Source organism: Doryrhamphus excisus, linkage group LG3, assembly GCF_037039965.1.
Source record: "Doryrhamphus excisus strain RoL-2023G ecotype Guam linkage group LG3, RoL_Dexc_Guam_v1.1, whole genome shotgun sequence".
In the NCBI taxonomy this organism is placed as follows: Eukaryota; Metazoa; Chordata; class Actinopteri; order Syngnathiformes; family Syngnathidae; genus Doryrhamphus; species Doryrhamphus excisus.
Genome location: NC_136359.1, coordinates 16,688,403 through 16,709,248, shown reverse-complemented (window position 1 = coordinate 16,709,248; position 20,846 = coordinate 16,688,403). Strand labels below are relative to the sequence as shown.

Here is a 20,846-nt window from a genome sequence, read left to right as displayed (position 1 = left end):
TTTAACCCAATTCACTCATCTCAGCTGCTACATATCTACATATTCCGGCCTATCCCAGAATTCACATATGGTCTGACACAGCATGGAGCAGCCAATAGGAAGCAGAGAGGAAATGGTCCTGGAAGGCCGTAGGCAGGGAGCAGATTTGTCCATATATGGTAAAATCTGCAGTCAGCAGGAATGAGTGGCAGAAGGCAGGAGAAACTGAGCAGTAAATTGATCTTCATCAGCTGATTCAGGCATGGGGAGAGCCCTTGCCCTTGAAATGTGCGCACACGCACACACACTATTTTTACTGTAATTCTGCAGAAAGGGGTACCAACAGTGTGGCATTGCAAGTAAAAAAAATGTTTTCCACCCAATGTGCATATTAAAAAGAGAGTTTATCGCCTGCTCTGTGTCAGTTTATAAACTTGCAAGAAAATATCACATTTTTGTATATTTTACGACAGGAAGATTTATGACAGATAGTTGACTGAAAAAAATGCTCCAAATTATTTTTTTCCAGTTTGAGTGAGTAAGATTAAAGAGTACATTAATGTCAAAATGTTTAGAATTTTGTTTAACATGTGCTTCAGTGCAATTCATCACCATCACTAGTTTCCGTGCAGACACACACTGTCATGAAAAACACTTTATGATGGTGAGGCTTATTATGCATTTTTTTTGCCGCACAGCGTACCATATTTGTTTTGGGCTGACCATGACGTATACTGACATATTACACAGAGGTAGTGAATGGATCATAAGTCCAACTGTGGTTTTCAAAGCATTGTTAATTAGAACCAGAGTAATACACTTCACCTTCTGCGAAAACATGATGTAAAATAGTTCCCCAAAGTATATTGATTAGAAAAAATAGATCAGTAGAAAACTGACATTTAAAGGGGACCTATTGTGCTAATTTTTCTGCCATTTATATTGAGTTGTGGACTCCTATAGAGTAGCTACACACAATAACCAGCAGACAATGCTTTATAGTTCCTCCAGAATCTGCACCTATTCAGCTGTATTTTTTTAATTTTGTGGTTCCCGCTCCCTGTATACAAGCGCTTCTGCTCCATGACTTACACAAAATAGAAAAGTTGTTAAAAATTGTTACTACTTGCTCAGTCCATACGAAAGTCTTTAACATTTGAAAGTCTTCGGCTAGTCAAATATGATTGCTACATTAGTACAGTACAGAATCAGCATTTAAGAAGGAACCTAGTTTTAAATTAGGTTATATACGTCGGTGCTGTGTCATATATAAGTAAAAATGAAAAAAGGGAACCAAGATCCTCAACAGCCCTGGATTGACAGAAGGCTTTTATGGAACTAAAGATGCAGATGGCTTACACAAAAACGGGGCAGAAATCAATGCCTGGCAAGGATTAAGGTTCAAAATGCACTGATATAGTATTGCATTCCACCCTTTACACACAGTCAGAATGTGAGCAGAATCATCAGGAACGTTTCACTTGCTTAGCTGCATTCACTCCAACTTCCTTCATATGGAAATCAGGGAATAAATTACCAGACATCCTGCTAAGTGAGACAAAGGGAGAGATTGAAGGCATGAGGGATGGGAATGACATGTGTTCAGCTGGACATCTGATGTCCTCTGCATACACCCCTGTATTCTGTTAAGAGCAACAATATACATGGCTACTATGTGTCACAGAGGCCCCTCCTGCAGCCAACTTACTAGCCATACAAAAAAAAAAATTGCAGACTCACAGTAAATATTTTTATCACGGAAAATTTTCCATTCATAATTTAGTGACGTTTAAAAACACCATTGCACCATTAAAAGCCTTACATCACACCTCTGCCTCCCCCAGTGCTGAATTGCAGTCGTAACAAAGGGTCATGCTCTAAGAAAGCAGAAAACAAAGGCCTTGAGCAGCTGTCCCCTCAGGCAGATTGGGTTAGCCAGACGGATGCACCCTCACATTAAGGACGGGAATAGTGTGGGATGTGCATCCCTGAAAAGAAATGCAAATATATAAAAGTCTACAACTGACCAGATGTTCTGCTGAAATTGTACACAGTAAAACAGTTGCCTTTGTGTACTTGTCACAAAAATAAAACAGCATAAGGATTCCCTAAAGATCATAATGGTCCAATTTGTTTTGCGATAAAACATGTGCTGGAAGGAAGTCGAACACTGCAATAACGCAGCGAATCCTTTGCTGTATGCAAAGACCAGACATGTCCCTCTTTTCAGACTCTTTGCCAGCTGTGGCAATGAGTCATTCTGTCTTTTCATCGAAATTAAAAGTACATATATAAGATGGTCAATTCAAATTCCCATTGTGTCTGTCTGATTAGCTCATTTCGAATGTTCAATACAAACCAGTAAAACAGGTCTAGTGGGGAATAAAACGTTCCATGATTTCTCTGCCTGCCAGCTTGTTGCAGGGTGGGCCGAGAGGAAAATCAAGCGCACCTTTTCCCCTCAACTTGAGGAAATTGATCAGTCTGTTATGCACACAGAAATTTCTCACAAATATTCAATTTAATAGTGAAATCAGACTTTGTTCAGCTTACAAACCCTTACTGTAATACTGGGAGAAGGAATGTTTAGGTCAGCTGATTGTAACAGAAAGCAGCAGGAGTGTGAAACCGGTTGAACTGACCCTTCTGTACCAGATCCACATTGAATGAGGTGTTGAAAGGTGTAAATTCAGTGTTGACAGGACTGACGAGTCCAGCTCCAATGTCAAGGCATTCTCAGCCCCCCACAGAACGTTTATCATGTCATTTATTGTTCATACAGTGCTGGTGTTTAGGTTGTGCCAATCCGGCATTTTTTCACGCTTCCTATAGTGTATACATTTTGAACCACAATCCCCATCTCTCTCCACTCTAGAGTCAACAACACGACAGAGGTTGCATTGATGCAATGTAAATGTATTATTTTATTGAGGATTTTAACACTGTCAAACAGTCTCCAGAACATGTTCACACCACTAATAGATTTGACACCATTTAGAGCTGTCTTACTCTACGTAAATTATGCTACATAGTTATAGTTCATATCTATGAACTATAACTATGACATTTTTGTGTTTCACCATTAGAGATATCATCATTATCGCAAGCCAATTCTACTACATACTACGGTATTTCCCAAAGTAAAAGTTTCTGATAATGCAGTGAAGCCAGGAAGCATCAAAAGTCCTGCCATTGCCAAGTATGTTGTAAATACATGAATACAAGCTAGTCTTAAGATTTATTGTATTCATCAAACACCTTTCGGTCCATACATAACATCGGTAACAGAATATTATAGAACAGAAAATAGTAATATATATTAATAATATAATAATAAATTCAAGCAGAACTCAAACAAACCTTTTTTAAATAGTTTGAAATGAAATTTTAAATACTGCATTAGTTACCAATAATATTCTTACCTTGTGAAGAGGGAGAACAAGGAAAGCTCCACCGCCGCTGGCTTCAATAATTATGGCAACAAACTTGGGGTTAACTGCACAAAAGCCACTATCCCATGTGACTCTTGACACCCGGATATCATCGTAGCACTGATCATTTTTCACCGCCTGGCCAAAGACGTGACGGAATTTGCTCTGCCGTACAACTCGCTTCATATCTGTGAGGGAGAAGACAGTGTTAGTTTGCAAATAAGCATGTGTTTAAATAGATTTAATTTTCAAATGCACAAACACACACACACACACACACCAAAACCTATAATATACAATATGTATAAAAAAAGCTTTTGGATAACAAATGACGAAACCTAGTTACAAAGATGCATACCCAGCGCAAAATGGTAAGCCATAAATCAAATGTCAATAAATGTGGTCCAGCACAGGGAAAACCTGCTTGACATGATAAAACAAGGCATTTTAAAAGGCTACTAATCTTGATTACTAACAGGCCACTTCCAATAAAGTAAGGTTTTCTAATGACCAAACCAATTTTGGTATAATCTGTGGTCTTGGGTTTGGCTGACATTACATCTTGCTTCATATTTTTGGCATAGCAAATTTAAACAGCTGGTAAGTCAGAATTTCCCGCATTGCCAAAGAATAGGATCTAAGACTTGTTTTTCCACTGTTTGTCAAAGTAAGTCACATAAGGGAGAGATAGAGGTAATGAGGGTGGGAAAATCAACGTATGGTCACAACACAAGCAAAAAGTTCCTCCTGAAGGGATAGGGGAGTGTCCTAACATTCCAAATTTTACAGTCACAAGAGCTGTATATTTGAAATGTGAACAGAAGATGGTAACCCGCATGTAAAACCCTACAAGGAACAGCACAGCAAAAGGCAGATTTATTCAAGAAATCGGTGACACATGGTCTAAAGCGCAAAGTATGTCCAATATCTGCACCATGTATACAAAAGCTACTTTAAAATTCAACAACTGTGTGGCCAAAAAACAAATGCAGTGATGCCCTTAATTTGAGTCTGTGTTAAAAAATGCTCTTCAACAAAGCACACACGCTGTTTTACAAGAGGAGCTTCATTAATTGTGTCACTTCCCCACCAGAATAGTGTGACTTGCCTAAACAGAACAATCAGACAACTCTGCTTTCTAGTAACACTGTTTGGAGATGTGCATCTCACTGAGAGACCTTTCGTATCTTTTGTTCATATCAGATGAGTGCAGAGCAATGTATCGTGTCTTATTGCCTCCTGAACCAGGAGTTGACCCTGATGGGCAAAGACAGCAGAACCCCGGAGCCTGAGGAAATGGCCACAGAGCACCATGACACCAGCAGGCTTCTGTGCATTCTCAGTCTCAGTGCAGTCTGCTTTGAACACTGATGTTTTTTTAAACTCCAAAATATTATAACTTTCCTGTGCTTCATTGATGCACAGAACTTATGGCCAAGGCAAAATTGGGAGACACAATGATGGTATGAAAAAAAGTGATATATTTGCAAAAAAAAAAACCTTGTTGCAAAAAAAAAAAAAAAAAAAAGTTAAGTTTACACATATAACACATATAATTTTCTGCAGGCATAGCCACAAATGGCACATCCTTTTATATCGAGAGAACTTTAATGTCATGTTCAGTTATGTTCACAGACCAATTAAAACAAGTGTTACCCCATTCTGTCAGCAGATATTAGCACTTATTGGAAATATTAGTCCAGCCTATTATCCTTTTTTTTTTTTTTATTGATGTTTTCGGAGGTCTGCTGTCTTAATGTCAATGGTCATGTGGCCAAATTTAAGTACAGCGCATATCTGCAGCCAACCCTGACAGTTGGCCAAAACAAAATGGATAGAGATGGAGATAAGCATTACGTTTTAAAATAATATGTGACATATTAAATCTATCATGATAAGACTACTTTCCCCACATCATCACCCTTGAGCATGCGCACACAAACACGTCACCTCATTGGCTGTCTTTTGTCGCCAAAGCTGCACAGAACGCCACCTAAATCCTTTCCTGTATTCAAGGCCACAGACTACCATTGTGATCAGATTCCCGCTACATTCCAGTGCCTTTTTGCAACAATGAGATAAGATGTTTGGAGGTGGTGTGTGGAGGAAGGGGGGTGTCCTCCACTCCTTGTCAACCCGAGAATGCCCATGTGGTCAACTGTGCATGCTGCTCTCAAGTAGAAGTGGAACACAATGCATCACACATCAGTGTTTCAAGGAATGCTATTGTATACTTTTATACTTTGGAAAGGAAATGAGATCTGCAGACACAAGACCAAAGTGGCTCAAAGTTCAACTCCGTGCTCAACAACACTCAAGGGTAAACAAAACAAAACAAGGGTAAAATGTAAATGAACTTTCACTGCGGTATAAAGGTCATGTACACATGAACACACAGAACAACCACAAAAAAATAAGACTAAATATACAAAATGATTAGATTAAGGCAAATAAAAGTGTTGCAAAATTAAACAACCACAACCACTTCATCACTTTCTCATCGTAGGCGCCTTAGCACTAATGCCTAAACCTTCTTATCAGACTTAAAAGGTTAAGGCTTAGGAAAAACCACTTTAAATTTAAATCCTAACCAAATACCCAAACCAGGAAAACCAAGACAGGAGGATTGCATGTACTGTAGGATGACAAACCAATCAAGCGTATACCTACTTTTGATTGGACAAGTACCTGACCTATTAAAATGAATGAACGCATGAATTAGAGGAATTAGAGAACCATTGCAAAAACAAATACAGTAATACTATTCAACCCTTACTATAAATTCTAGATCTCCCAAGATTGGGGGAAAAAGAAAAAAAAACTTTGTGGGCAATAAGCTTGGGACACATGCATTCATCCTCTATGACGCTTATCCTCACTAGGGTCACGGTTAGTGTTACCACATAAATGCAAATGAATTTGAAAATGTTGCCTCATGCCCTGCCTGTCTTCCTCATCTCCCACCTCCAAATAAGTTAACTTTGCACTGTTGCCAGCACCTTGCAGTGTTGATTCAACAAGGGCATGAACAGAGCAAGCCCTTTTGTCAGTCAGCCTTTCTCCTTGTGGATATTGCCATGTTTTATTTTTCCATTGTACTTTTCTTAAAAATAAAGTTAAAATCTCATCTCTACCAAAACAGACTGGATGACAAACTAGTTGTCACCAAACTCTTTGCATCTATCAACGCCTGGACACGTTGGTTCTATAGCGGAATGAATGACGAGTGTGAACCCTCCTCTCCGCCATTCTATTTGTCCCAGTGGGTGCATGTGAGGCTGCTAGCAAGTGTGTACACATACAGCAAAGTTTGTGTCATGAAACAAGAAAGCCAAGGCGCATATGAATGAAGGCATGAAAGCTGTGGTTTCTAAGCTAAATGCAACAGCACGACTGTGGCAATATTTTGGTTTTAAACAGAATGCATGGTATCCCTTGAAAAGAGAACATTGCAAAGTTGCTAAGAGCACTGCCAACATTTAAATTGCACTTTATTGACAAAGCACATCTCAACTCTGTGTGCTCATTTCTCATTGAATACAGGTGCCATGTTTGAATAGAGCATGTATAAAAATACTAAGAGGTGAAGCAAATATTCTTTTGTGAGCTACCTATTGGAGACCCCTGTGATACTGTGTTCTGTATCACAGTATAATTAGAATAGAATTTATTTGCAAACAGCTGCTGAAAACAAATGCTGCAGCAAAAGTTAAAGGGGACCTATTATGCTCATTTTTGACCCTTTATATTGAATTGTGGTCTCCTACAGAGCAGCTACACACAACCTGCACAAAAAACTTTTAGTGCACTTTGACAAGCAAATTTGAACTTATGACAAGCTTTGGCGACAACAAAAATAGCTTATAGAACTTTTTTTTGGCAGTACATTGCTATAGCTATCGATTACGATAACTTTTGGTTATGATCAAGAAAACCATGCAAGTTGCTCCTGTGCATAGCATCTCTAAAATTAAACTTATATGAGCATCATCATCATATCTGCCAAACAAATGCAACTTTAGTTGTACCAGGTATTAAAATGCATCAATAAACTGGAAAAAGCAAGGCTGGCCTAATAATTTTTTCCATGATTGTGTACAATTTTGTGAATGGGAAGTTGAAAAATGCTTATATTAGATATAAAACAGCATGGGCAAATCTCTTGCTTCAAAATGCTTGCCAACTACACTTTGAAGATTTTATTTTTCCAGGTACAAAACTAAATGTAAGTGTAATCTAAATATAGATCAGGTTTTGTCAAAGCTTTCGCATCAAAGTGTTTCCAGTTTGCATGAAAAATACACATGAACATATTGTGTTATAAAGCCAACAAATGCAGCATTTGAAATGCTTTAGTAATTTTTATTGTTTGCAAAATAATGGAATAAGCAACTTTAGGCAATAATTTACATCAATATAAGTGTTCTTTCCTACATTTGAAAGTAATTAGGTTATGAGTTAAATTACTTGTTGATTATGTTTTCTTTATAGATTTTTAAAAATAAGGTTCATGTAGATTGTATTTTTAGGGGACAGAAAAAAATATTGCCATAACATCGTTATCGCAAAACTAGACATCAATATTGTACTATTTTCCAATATTGTGCAGTCTTACATGCAATATCAAATGACAACTGAATACATTACATTTTCAAAACAATTTGAATGAAGACATAAACTTGTGAATATACGAGTGCCTGGATGTCCTGTATGGAAATATGAAGTGGAACAGGATGCTGTGTATATCTGCATATATCCATTTTTTACTTTAAAACACTGTGTAATAGTCTTAGATAATAGTGGACATGTGAATTAACAGTTTCACCTGAGTTTATCTGACAGAGATGTAACAAATACGACCTTAAAGTGCATACGCTCCCTAAAACGTGTGCATTAAAAAACTAGAATGTTCTCCTTGACGGGCCCTGGCAGCGTGTGACTAAAGTGTAGTGTTATATTGTTTGACAAAGTCACAGCTCTCCATAGTGTACAAAAAAAGCTTTCTTTTTGCATTTCGTCTCCAAAGCAAACTGAGTGAGAGCAGCAGAGCGAGCCAGAACGTGTGTGAGGGGGAGGGGAGCAAGCAGCACAGAGACAGACAGGACACCAAAAAAAGTTATCTGCTACATTTTATATTCTGCAATGTATGTATATAAATTCATAAAATATAGGACTTAATCGGGCTGGGCGATATGGACCAAAAGTCATATCCAGATACATTTAGGTTGACTATCAATATATATCCCCATATTTGTTTTTCCACTGAGTTTAGACAAAAGTCAAAGCCAAATATGCATGCAGATTTTTATTAAAATGTAAACATTACATTCATGAAATGTTAAATGCTTTGAGAAATTAAAAGTTCATTACACACTGTACTCATTATGCCATTGCATTCATGAAAACTGGTCTCAAAATAGGCCTTACGGTGGAGAATGGTTAGTCCGCAGGCAACACAGCTGAGACACCAGGGTTAGATTTGGGTATTGGCATCCCTGTGTGGAGTTTGCATGTTCTCCACGTGGGTTTTCTGCGGGTATTCCGGTTTCTTCCCACATTCCATTAATTGGCGATTCCAAATTGTCCATAGGTATGAATGTGAGTGTGAATGGTTGTTTGTTTATATATGCCCTGGCAGGGTGTACCCCCGCTTCGGCCTCTCGCCGGAAGTCAGCTGGGATAGGATCCAGCATAGTGAGGATAAGCGGTATGGAAAATGAACGGTCTCAAAATGATGTTGACAAGAACATCGTTCATCAACAATAGTTTGTAGGCCAATTATCAATCAAGAAAATATGTTATCCTGACAAGCTCATCTTCTCATTTCATAAATGACACCCCAACACCTTCACACCACAGTCACTCTGAAAACAAAAGCTCAGTCAATTCTCACTGTAAAGCAATTTCACAAATCCTATTTGGCTATTATCAAGGGGAAAAAATGAAATATTTTAATCCCGTTTTTCATCTGCATGGTAAAAATACGTAGAGTTCACCCACAGACCCTCCCTTGCTTGTTAGATCCCCTTGCAGTCCCTGCCCTCTCATGCTCAGTTCCTCTTCCTGACCCACTTCCTTACTCAGAGAAGCCATGGAAATGCAGGCTTCACACTTTTAAAAAACCTTGTACTGCAGCACAACCACTAAAGATTGCTGTGTTTGGAAAGATTCACAAGCCTAAACACATCTGTAAAGTGTCAACCTTAAGGACAGTGAGTCAGCATTCATCTCTCAACAGTCTTGCTAAAGGGAAATTGGAACAAGACATGCATGCTAGCTAGTAGCTTCACTAACAGAGGGTCTACGTATTGCAAACCATGCTGCCCTCTTGACACAGAGTGAGCTATTTTGGTTATACGCTAGAGGGTTTTCTTCACTTGCAAGGTAACTCCATTGAATCCGTATTTTTTAAGATGGGCTTGATCTCCAATTAAGTGCAAGCAACATCAATGAGTTGACAGTTTCTTCCTGCAAAACGAAAGCAACTAGAACTCACTCATCACCAATTCCATTAACACAAAAACATGACTATGAAATCTGTGCTTTGAGTACACTGATCATTTGCCGTCTGTCCCCTTAGTTCACCGATGCTCCAATTCACAACTGATGATCTTGTTTGAATAGATTAATTATAGAAGATTTTAAAACGAGTCATCTTTGGCAAAGGAGTAAGTGGCGATCAAAAAAAAGAACCCATGTTTTTGAATAAATCGGGGCGTTTGCGGCAGGAAATGTTGCAAGATGTCTGTTACCGAGTGAAGCTTGGCATACAAGTGATTTCTCGCCAAACCATGTCCACGTGTTGTGAAGATAGGAGCTCATGAGGTCGCATTGATTTAAAAGATACGCTGCCCGGAGATGTAATTCACCAAACCATTGCGTTCAAATGAGGTCAGTTGCTCGTAATACGTTTTGGTTACACACAAAGCTAGTATAGGTGGCGTGTTAAATGTGGTGCAGGGTGCCAGGGGCCAGGGCGCGGCTGGTCTGCTTTGCACCTCCTGCCCGGATGGATCCAAGGCAGATAAGTTATATTGCCGTACGAAGGACTACTACCCCACCCCGCTTAATAACCCACACCAGCATTTCACGTCGAGCTACAACCTAGACACGGAAACGGTCCATTTCTAACATTTCGACAATTGTTTCCTTCTCAGTGACGAATATGTTCATTGTAATCGCCGGCTAATGTTAGCACATATTAGCCCAAGTCAATTTAGCTAGCGCCTGCACTTTAATGTCAGGACAGCCAAACGAAGAACACAGCAGAAATAAACGACTAACGGACACAAGAGCCTTTTAAACACAAACACGCAACTTACCTTCAGGGGAGCAAAGAACTATATCCTCCGAAATGAGTAATGTAAAACAGCTTATCCCAAATGATTCCGCCCTGTTCCGACGCCGCCGCTTTGCTCATACAAGTTACTCCTGTACGCTTTCCCTCATCACCAGCTACACCCTCCTCGGGATTTGGCGATGGCTGTATGGAGCTACGAATTTGATTGACAACCAAACAACCCAATCCGCATCAGTTTTTAGATAAGGCGACTTTTTTTTGGCTATGAGCGCTTTCATTCCTTCCTTCTTCCTTATTTTTCCCGTACGGCATTATTTACTATATTTCTTTATCGATCAGTCTTCTAATGATTCTTCACAAATTGTCATACAAACATTAAAAATCTATTTGGACAGTGTGCAATGAAATTATTTGCATACATTTTGACGTGATATTTATTCTATCAACTGAATTATGTATTGTTTAGAGTGTATTCATTGATTAGATCCGTAATAACTAATATGTATGATTTATGACAGGAAATGTTTCACTCTGATGAACACGATGTACCACTAGTGTATTTGACAACCACGGGATGGCGTTGTTGTACAGTCATGCAGGAGAACAGATGTAATCTATCATTAATTGATTTTTCTCACTTAACTTCAGTGTCTGTAGTAAAAATGTCTGCTAAAACCAGAAAAGCAGAGGTCATTTACCTGTTATCCAATTATGTTCCACTCATTTCCCACTTATTATAAAATAGTAACAAAGTAAAGCCCTTACCTTTTCTCACAGATGGCTTCCTCTCAAGGGCTTTGTCAGGGGATTTCTGAGGTGAGTCGAACGCTGCCTTCATCTGTGCTACCTTTATAGATTGGCTGTGCTCATCTGCTTTGACCTCAGTGGGCTTAGACCAATCCTGATGCTGGAGCTTCTCATGCAGTTGTATGTTTTCCTTAATGAGATCGGATACAGGCCTCGACCTGAGCGTGTTGGGGGACTTTTCTCTCATTAAAACACCGTCATCCCTTCTTTCACTGACAACTTTATCAGGTTGCTCTGGTGTTTCGTTGGCGGCTGTCATGAGAAGCTCCTGCCTTATGCCGGATGTGTTATGGAGGCTTTGTTCTGTCTTTGAACTGGAATCTACATTGCTAGATTCCGTGAACTGTCCATTTTTTATGTGTGGATACTCAAAGGATGGTGCAGCTTCTTTTACAAGCTCACCGCTCATGTCACATGACATTCTCTCATGTGAAACAGTGGTTTGCAAATTGTTAGCAGGAAGATTTTTAGAGATGCCCATATTTAGTATTGTCTCTATTTCCTTGTTGCCTTGTTGTCTTTTGGCCCCACTGTCAGCAGGTTGTCCCACATCAAAGTCAGCCTGTGTTGTTTTGATTGAAGAAGACAGAAATCTGTTGGTGCTGCATTCATGTGTATTCAATTCATCAGTTGTGATTGCTTTTTTCTTTATCTCAGATTGATCTACTTCCACCTCTTCTATTTTTTCTAGAGGTGGACATGCCTCCTTTCGGTTTTTCCTCAAGAGCTTCTCCAAAATAGAACTGGCCTCTGAGGATGCGTCTGGATTTGATAGAGATGTGCCTTGATTTTCGTCTATCTGTAGAAGAGCTCTGACCGAACTTTGTTTATCAGCGCCAGCCACTTTTTGTTTTGCTGGGGAGATGTCATTCGAAGTTTGGTCTGCTCTCCATTGAGAAGCATCACTTATGCTCATCAGAGGCTCCTTCTGCAGCGTGTTTTGGGACTGAGTGTTGATTGGATCTTTCCACTCACTCAAGTGGGTCACCGTTCCTCCACAGAACACAATACCGCCACTCTCAGCCACGGTGGTCTTATTCTGAGCTGCTTGGTGTAAAAAGTCACTTCCTGCTTTCTGGAGGTCATCAAAGGTTGCCAGTTGAGCTCCAGAGCGTCTTAACACCACACTTGCAGAATCTTGGCCCATGTTGCCAAAAGCGTTTCCATGCTCCGGTTTGGCACTGTGGCTATATCTTTCACTTTTGTTTTGGTTCTCCTCAGCATGGTTTTCCATCTTAATCTTCGAGGATGCTTCAAGTTTCTCCTCTGTCCTACCTTTTTGGTATTTTCCTGGTAAATCCAATAGGATGGTCCTGCCTCCTTCCTCTATCAGATTTTCTGCCACCTTTCCCTGTTCCAGATTGCTTGCAGAGAACTGTCTCGCCCTCAAATTTGTGTGCTTCTCACTAGATGATGTTATTGGCACCTCATTGTGGCTGTTGTCCACATCTGGACAATTTTCCCCTGTGTTCCCAGCTTCATCTTTAAATGTGCTTCCAGCCTCTATGACATCATCCGCAAGGCTGTTTGCATCCTCCAATCCGTCAACAACAATCTGTTCTCCACCTTCTAATTTATCCAGGTTCTGTCCCATACTGGTCTGCAGAGAAAGACATGGTGTTATCGTCACAAAAAATGACACCAAAACTCAAATAATTCAACTCAAATTGATAAAGTTTTCATCGCCTTTGTCTCATAATCTATAATAGTGCTATATTTCAATGAGAATGCCACTTCAAAAGTCCCAAAAGCCGAACAATATCAAACATTGCACTTCTTGAATATGACTGAATTTTGCCATCAAAGTGTGTGCTTTATTCCCTGACAAATGACAAATAATATTGAAAAAAATGCCAAGTCATCCTTCTTAGTAACAAGTTCATTAATTCATTTTCTATGGCCTGTCTTGTCCAAGTTCACGGTTGAGCTGGAGCCTATCCCATCTTAGAGCGGGGTACATCCTGGATTGGTCAGTCACAGACAATCAAACCCTTCACACACACATTCACACCTATGGACAATTTAGAGTCGCCAATTAACCTAACATGTATGATTTGGGCTGTGGCAGGAAATCCATGCAAGCACAGGAATAACATGCCAAGACGTCAGAGTTGAGATTCAAACCCAGATCCCCCCGGCTGTGAGGCAGACATGCTAACCAAACCTCCACTGTGTGTGCCACAAACAAACTTAAATGGCAAATAAACCTCATTACCAGAGAAAATAATACACATAACACTGAGACAATTAAACTGCAGTGAAAATAATTCTGGAATCGCAATCATGGTCTGCACAATTTTAAACGGTTTAAGTGTGGAATCACACAGCAACCAATTCATAGTCACACAGGAGTAATTTTTGTGGAAGCTGTGAATCAGAGCATCTTATTACAATAAATGCTTTTGTGTTGTTTCTGGTGGGTATTCATGCACTTGCAGTGTCAACACTTGTGCACATTTTTAAGACAAATTACAGTCACAAGATATGCAGTGCACTCAGGTCAGAGCACATTTAGCTTGTTTACCATCAGTGTCGAACGAGACATGTCTAGATTGTGTACAGAAATTGTCTTGCATTTAAAAAGAGCTTACCATAAATAGTAAAGCATCTGCACATAGGTTATATAGATACAATCACAGGGACCCCTGGCCAATTAAACCATATAATGTACAGCAGGGCTCTCAAACTCAATTTACTTGGGGGCCACTGGAGCTAGTGTCTGATAATAATAATAATAAAACGGCAAATAATAAAAACTTAAGAAACCACATATAGTTGGTGGGTAAAACAAATTTTTTCAGATGAAAATTAACAAAGCATTATCAGAGCCCTGTAGACATGACAAAACACGACTATAGTCACATTTATACTTTTTTTATTTACAACATATTGTGCAACTGCAGGGTCTTGAGAAAAATGCTAACTCGCAAACTAGAGAGCTAGCGACCTAAACGGTAGCCTTCAAGTTATTTCCTTTAAACTTAAATAGCCAAAAACTTACCACTTCCACACGGATAGGGAGGATAACTATTAACAGTTATTTAACCCTTAACATGAACATTAATCAAACGTAATAATTTTTTCTGGGTACATGATACCATACAGCATCCATATCAAACTTGCGCGGGCCGCACTAACATTGAACTTTCATATCAAGGCAGGGGCCTCAAACTAGTGTCCTGCGGGCCACATTTGGCCCGCGGGCCGCGTGTTTGAGACCCCTGATGTACAGTACATATACAGCCTGCAACCCTAGTGAGCTGATTGCAATACACGTCGCAAACATAGAGTTGCCCAAAATGTCGGACTAAAATGAAGATTTATGAGTGTACTTCCATGAGGCGCCACGTACCATGCTTATCCATGACATGTTTGGCTAGTGTAGAGTGCAGTGATAAGCACTCAAGCATGGCACACTTCCTCTGGGACAATTGGAATAGATGGACCAGGGTACGACACAATTTCATGCACACGTGCACAAAGTAGCCCTCCTTTGCACTTCTTAATGATATCAGACCCAATTGATAGTAGAAATTGGGGCTATTTTAGACTAAGGATTTTCATAGACAAATCTGATTCATTAGATTTTATCCATAATCGATGAATAGATGGATATTGTGTAAGAAGCCTGAGCATTCTGGAACAAAAAGGTCAAGTGGTAGACTTTACGCCTGCGCTAAGATGGAGGATCCGATTGGCTGTCTGTCAAGACACAGCGCGGACTTTGACCCTTACCGGTGCCGACTGCAGCGCAATAACCATCAGACACAATTCAAAGACCTTGTCTCCTTCAACGCCACAAAACTGCTCGTTTAGACTTTGCCAGGGAGCCTCAAACATGGGAAACAGTTTTATTCTCTGATGAGAAACAATGAAACCCTGATGGTCCACATGGATTCCAATGTTACTGGCATGACAAGGAGATGCCACCTGAGATGTTTTCTACCCCGCACAGTGGAGGGGCGTCCATCATGATCTGGGGTGATTTTTCATTCAGTGGAACACTGGAGCTTCAGGTGGTGCAGAGTCGTCAAACAGCAGCTGGCTACATGCAGATGTTGCAATGGGCATCCCTCATGACCCTCATGAGTGTGGTCACAGCTGTGTTTTTCCAACAGGACAACGATGCAGTTTGCTGCATCTCTTTTGGACCATCCTGCATGTTGCCCTGATTTAAATCCCATAGAGAACATTTGGGAATGGATGGCAAGGGAATTTTTATAAATATGGCCATCCGTTCCAGACAGTGGATGCCCTTGGTGAATCCATCTTCACCACTTGGAGCAATGTTCCCAATAGCCACCTGGAAATACTCGTATCAAGCATGCCCAAACAATTTTTGAAGTGATTAACAAGAACGGTGAAGCTACTCATTACTCATTAGAGTCCTACTGAGAAACGCTTTTGTTCTGGTTTGGACAGTTTTTCAAATTTTTTTAGAAATAGTCTTAAACTTTTGATCAGCTGATAGACTATTTCAGTTTAATTGTTGTTTTGTGCGTGTTGTGTGTTGGATCCCGAATCCGATCTGGACATAGTTTCTCAAAAAAACTTTAGCTACAGCATCAGTAATGTGTAATATGTTTTGAGGGACTACCAGTGTGTAAAAAAACTTGGGTAGATTGTGGTGGGAAAAGGCTATTAGCAACCCTGCTTCCTCTATGCTACACAGACAAGCGCTTTTGCTCCATGACTTACACAAAATAAACACAGTTAGGACACTGATAAATTGTTCTCTCTTCTGACTCTTCTACCGACCAAGTAACGTTGGAAAGGCATAGGGCTTCAGCTAATTTGCCGGCTTGTCCAGCTGCATACTGGCCCATGTTCACAAAACATTCCAGTGTGAAATGCTGTTGACAGATTAAAATGCATTTCTTCTGCTGGTAGGGAATCAGGAACTCCAACCACTTGTGCCTGATGGTGGCATCTTTAGGAATTGGAAACAAATGTGGCTTTCCCATACAAGGTAGAGCTAGCAAGTAAACAGAGGAGAGAGAGTTTATATATAAGGAAGTCCACCTCTCTGTGATGCCACTAAGGGGCAGCTTTACCACACTTTTTGAAACCGAGTGTTTTGAGCCATCTTCTGTCAGGGCTCACTTCCAAATGTGCAAACCTCATTATCTGAAACTCGTTCAATATGAGAATACAACATTCCAACTAGGTCAGAAAAGGGAAAATAAGCATAATAGGTCCCGTTTAAGATTTTTTTGTGCTATTGTTTTCAGTAATACAAAAACAATAAAGAGACAGGACTGTGTTTTGGTGATTTTTAAACCTTCCCCTTCAATGTGGTATTAAATTAATATGCAGACTTCAACCATAGCCATCGTGAGTGGACTAAAAATGTGAATCTCAAAATCAAGCCATTCATACAGAAGGATGCCAACATCAGACTGGAAGATATGTAGTATGATTACTATCAGTGCTCATGTGAAACTAATCAAAATGTGACCATGCAAAATTGACATTTTTGATCTGGAATTACTATAAAATGAATGAGTTAATTATGTTGAATCTTTCAAATTAATTAAGGTAACAAGGTTTATGTATTTCAAGTATGCAGGAGTCGGACATGCATGGCTTCTGGACAAATCTCTGAATGGGTATGCCTCTGTGAGAAGTTAGGAAACCACTGGTCTGTACTATATGTGGCTTCTGATTGCCTAGTCCAGGTTGTATCTCTCTCCCAAAGTCAGCTGGGATAGGCTTCAGCTTATCTGTGGACAAGAAGCGGTATCACAAATGTATGGACAAAACAAAAGAGTCTGACCTAAGTCTCGTTTCCTCTCCAAATCATCTCCTTTCCTCAGTGTGACAACATATGACTGCTGCTGCCTTATCATCTGACAAGCCCGCACGTTGCCTGGACACATGGCTCTGCAAACTAATACTATCAGGCCTCCATTGCCAAATGAGAGCAGCAGAAGCAACACTTCATGCAAAGTGTGAAGATATAAAGCAACGACGCTCCTTAAAGTTCATTAATTTACTTGTCGTTCTTCACATCATGTGGCCTCATCAGCTCAAAGCCACCCATCCATCAACGTTGTTAAACCTCTTCCTTTCCTTGAGGCGCTCCACACCGCTCAACAAGCGACCAGTTATCCTGTCTGATCCTCCTTTCATGCCCGAGGCTGCTCACTTGATCACCATGTGCTCTGCTGCATCATCTTACTCGCTTAATTTAAACCAATACATTTGACAGTAGCTGGAAAGACGGCTATTTCTCGTCCCTGTATCGCCCCTACTTACTGGTTACTCTACCATAACTAATCTATGATTCTTCTTAATGTTACTCTGCAGTACAATGCAAAGGATCTATCTAATATGAATGTCCGATCATGTGCAGGTCGGTTGAGGCTGACACTTACCAGTTAGATGTAGCAGAAGGATTCCGTGTGCCTCTTCCTGTCTCAGGACTGACAGTGAGCGCTTTGTTGCTTGTTTAGAGATGGTCTGTCCTCCCTGAAACTCACAAGCAATGGGTGCCTTATATTACATCCATGTGATGTCACTTGCTCATTATGATAATACAAGGAGGTGAAACTTATACACTTGTTTTTACTAAGTTGAGAAGCCAAGGAAAAGTCACCATCCAAGTGTTTCTCGGTGGCAATTGTTGCCTGGGCTTGACTTGGCTTATCTTTTCCTGGTTCTTTTTATGATGTCCTTCAGTGCGTTCATTTAAGCCGTATCAAGCGTCATCATCTTTAGCTTTGTGCACCTTTTAAGTTTTTTGGCTTTCATCCACTTTTTCATGAAAAAATCCATAGTGAGAAGTCAATAATACACCAGTGGTATACTGGAATGATAGTGTGGGCCAAAAGCTGTGAATATGATTAAGGCTGGGCCAAAACTCATACCCGGATATACTTAGGTTGAATATTGAAATATGATATATATCACAAAGTGAGTTTAGACAAATGTAACAGAATTTATTATGTAATTGTAAATATGTAAGTATAATTACACACATTTTTATGTTCAAGTTGACATATTACCTGATGTGTTTGTATTGTCATGTTAATGCGGAACATTAATAACGTCACTGTGTACCCCCTACTGCTCTAATTAGTGTGACACCTCTTATTATATGTTTGGGCCACTCCTTTCTACTTCCTTTTTTGTTTGTGAGCTCAAGGTGGGCATTGTATTCAGTACACATTCTATCAGTACACAAAAGTGCAACCCTGAGTCTGTCGTCATTCAAACACCGTCATCAAACATGTCCAAGTTACACTTGGGGCCGTGAGTGAAATGGATGCCAGCCAAGCTGTGCAGGTATATGTTGGTAAACCTCACTCCCTCTGCTGTAAGAGTTGCACTGAACATTCGTCTGACAGTTTGGACTTTTGGCCGACTCAGCGCTCTTGAAGCCCATTCCGAACCTACTGTGTTCGAATTCTGGTGCGGACGGTGTGAAGCGGGTGGGTTACACAAACATGGGACCGCCTCAAACATGGGTACTACTCTAAACTGGATAAATTCCTATCTGGAGGACAGGAAATACTTTGTTGGAACAAGTAACTGTGCCTCAGACCAAATGGGTATGACTTTTGGGGTTGCCCAGGGGTCTATCCTGGGACCCCTATTCAATCTGTACATGCTTTCTTAAGACCAGCTAATATGCGGATACAATGCATCCCACCAAAACAGATGACACTAAACTCCACAATGCTCATCTTTGGCACTGTTCAAATCCAAGTTGAAAACACTTCTATTTGTGTGTGCATTTCATAACTCAAACTATTTTATCTGCATTCTTCATTTTCTGATTTATGTATTGATTTTAGCATTTTGAATTACCTTGTGTATGTGTGCATGTGCTCTATAAATAAACTTGCCTTGTCAATATCAATATGAACGATATGCTTAAAATAAATATAGATATAATAATAATATCTACATATCACCCAGCCCTAAATAGTTTTTAGTTTGTCTCAAAACAAATGTCATGAATGAGATGATGGACCTAATAGAGAGTGAATAAGAGCGTCAATGAGCCCAGAAAATATGCGAGTATGAGGTATGCCTGAGTTTATTCTGTTGGCTTTATTCTACTGTTTGCATACCAGAGTCATTGTACCGTGCATTGTTATGCTTCACAGAGAGTTTGGAAAAAGGTTCGTGTCTGGAATAGCTAATTTCAGTCACCCCAGTTGGTCCAGGAGTGCATGGGAAGTCATCCTCCTCATTTTTTTTAATTACGTATCTGTAGTGACTTCCCAAATAGGACACATACTTGGATAATAGAAGATAATAAAACAAAAGCAGTAGTGGAAGCCAGGAATTAGAAAACGATGAGGGGGACCCACAACCAGTAGCAAGATAATTGTGTCTGGCCTGCAGTCAAGCATAGCGTGGTAGCATTATGGTCTGAAGCTGAATAAGTGCTGCAGATACTGGGGAATGTGCCACTTGGTGGACGAGTAGTTAGCATAGGGGTGTCAAACATAAGGCCCGTGGGCCGAATCAGGCCTGCAGATGGGTTTAATCCAGCCCGCGAGACGATTTTATAAAGTATAAAAAAAAAGATGCATTTTTCGTTCTAATTACGACCACTGGATGGCGCTATAGTAATTGTTACTGCTATCATGGAGTGGAATCTGATTTCATTAATAATCTGCGCAGATCTTGTGAATTCCATGCCCAAGAGAATCAAGGCAGTGCTAGAAAACAGTGGTGCTCACACTAGATATTCACTTTTTGTTGCCAGCTATTAAGACAATAGTGGCTGCGTGTTGACTTATTTTCAGTGGATAGTAAATATATACTGCTATTCAAGCTGTACACTGACTACTTTTAATTATATCCAAGTTTAATTTGTAGAGTAGTATTTTGAAAACGAAACATGAAAACGTGAAGCTTGGGAGATCCATCCATTTTCTATGCTGCTAGGGCCATGGAGGTATGCTGGAGCCTATCCCAGCTGCAAAAGGCAGGGTACACCCTGGAAGTCAGCTGTGATAGGCTCCAGTACACCCCTACAACCCTATTGTGAGGGAAAGCGGCACAGAAAATGGATGGATGGAAACAATTTGTCCAAAGAACCAGATTTGGCGGTGGAGCTGGAGGAGGTGGCCAGGGACCGGGAAGTCTGGGTTTCCCTACTGAGACTGCTTCCCCCAGTGACCCGGACAAGCGGAGGAAAATTCACAACTTGTGTGAATGTGAATTTCTCTTTGGAGATTAATCAAGTAACTTTGCATGAGTGTGTGTGTTCATAGTGACCTTGACCTTTGGTTATTTCTTGAAATTGTGCCTGCATTTTGAGTGTTTTAAAAAGCTTGTCTGGAAACAATCTTACTATGAATGACAATGTG

General features: G+C 40.1%; 1 protein-coding gene across 2 annotated transcripts in view; it reads right to left on the bottom strand.

Moving 5' to 3' along the window:
• The window catches only part of coro1ca (coronin, actin binding protein, 1Ca), a 28,790-nt gene extending 10,658 nt beyond the window's left edge, over window positions 1–18,132 (bottom strand). The window contains exons 1-3 of one of the 2 annotated variants that reach the window (XM_058070901.2): window positions 17,895–18,132; window positions 11,476–13,117; window positions 3,402–3,598 (exon numbers count right to left, since the gene is read on the bottom strand). In XM_058070901.2, the coding sequence (XP_057926884.2) occupies window positions 3,402–3,598; window positions 11,476–13,111 (1,833 nt within the window). In that variant the 5' untranslated portion in view covers window positions 13,112–13,117; window positions 17,895–18,132. Of the gene's footprint in view, window positions 1–3,401; window positions 3,599–10,732; window positions 10,899–11,475; window positions 13,118–17,894 lie in introns of those variants that run through there. The other variant, XM_058070902.2, reaches the window with a different exon arrangement.
• Window positions 18,133–20,846: the final 2,714 nt, after the last annotated feature.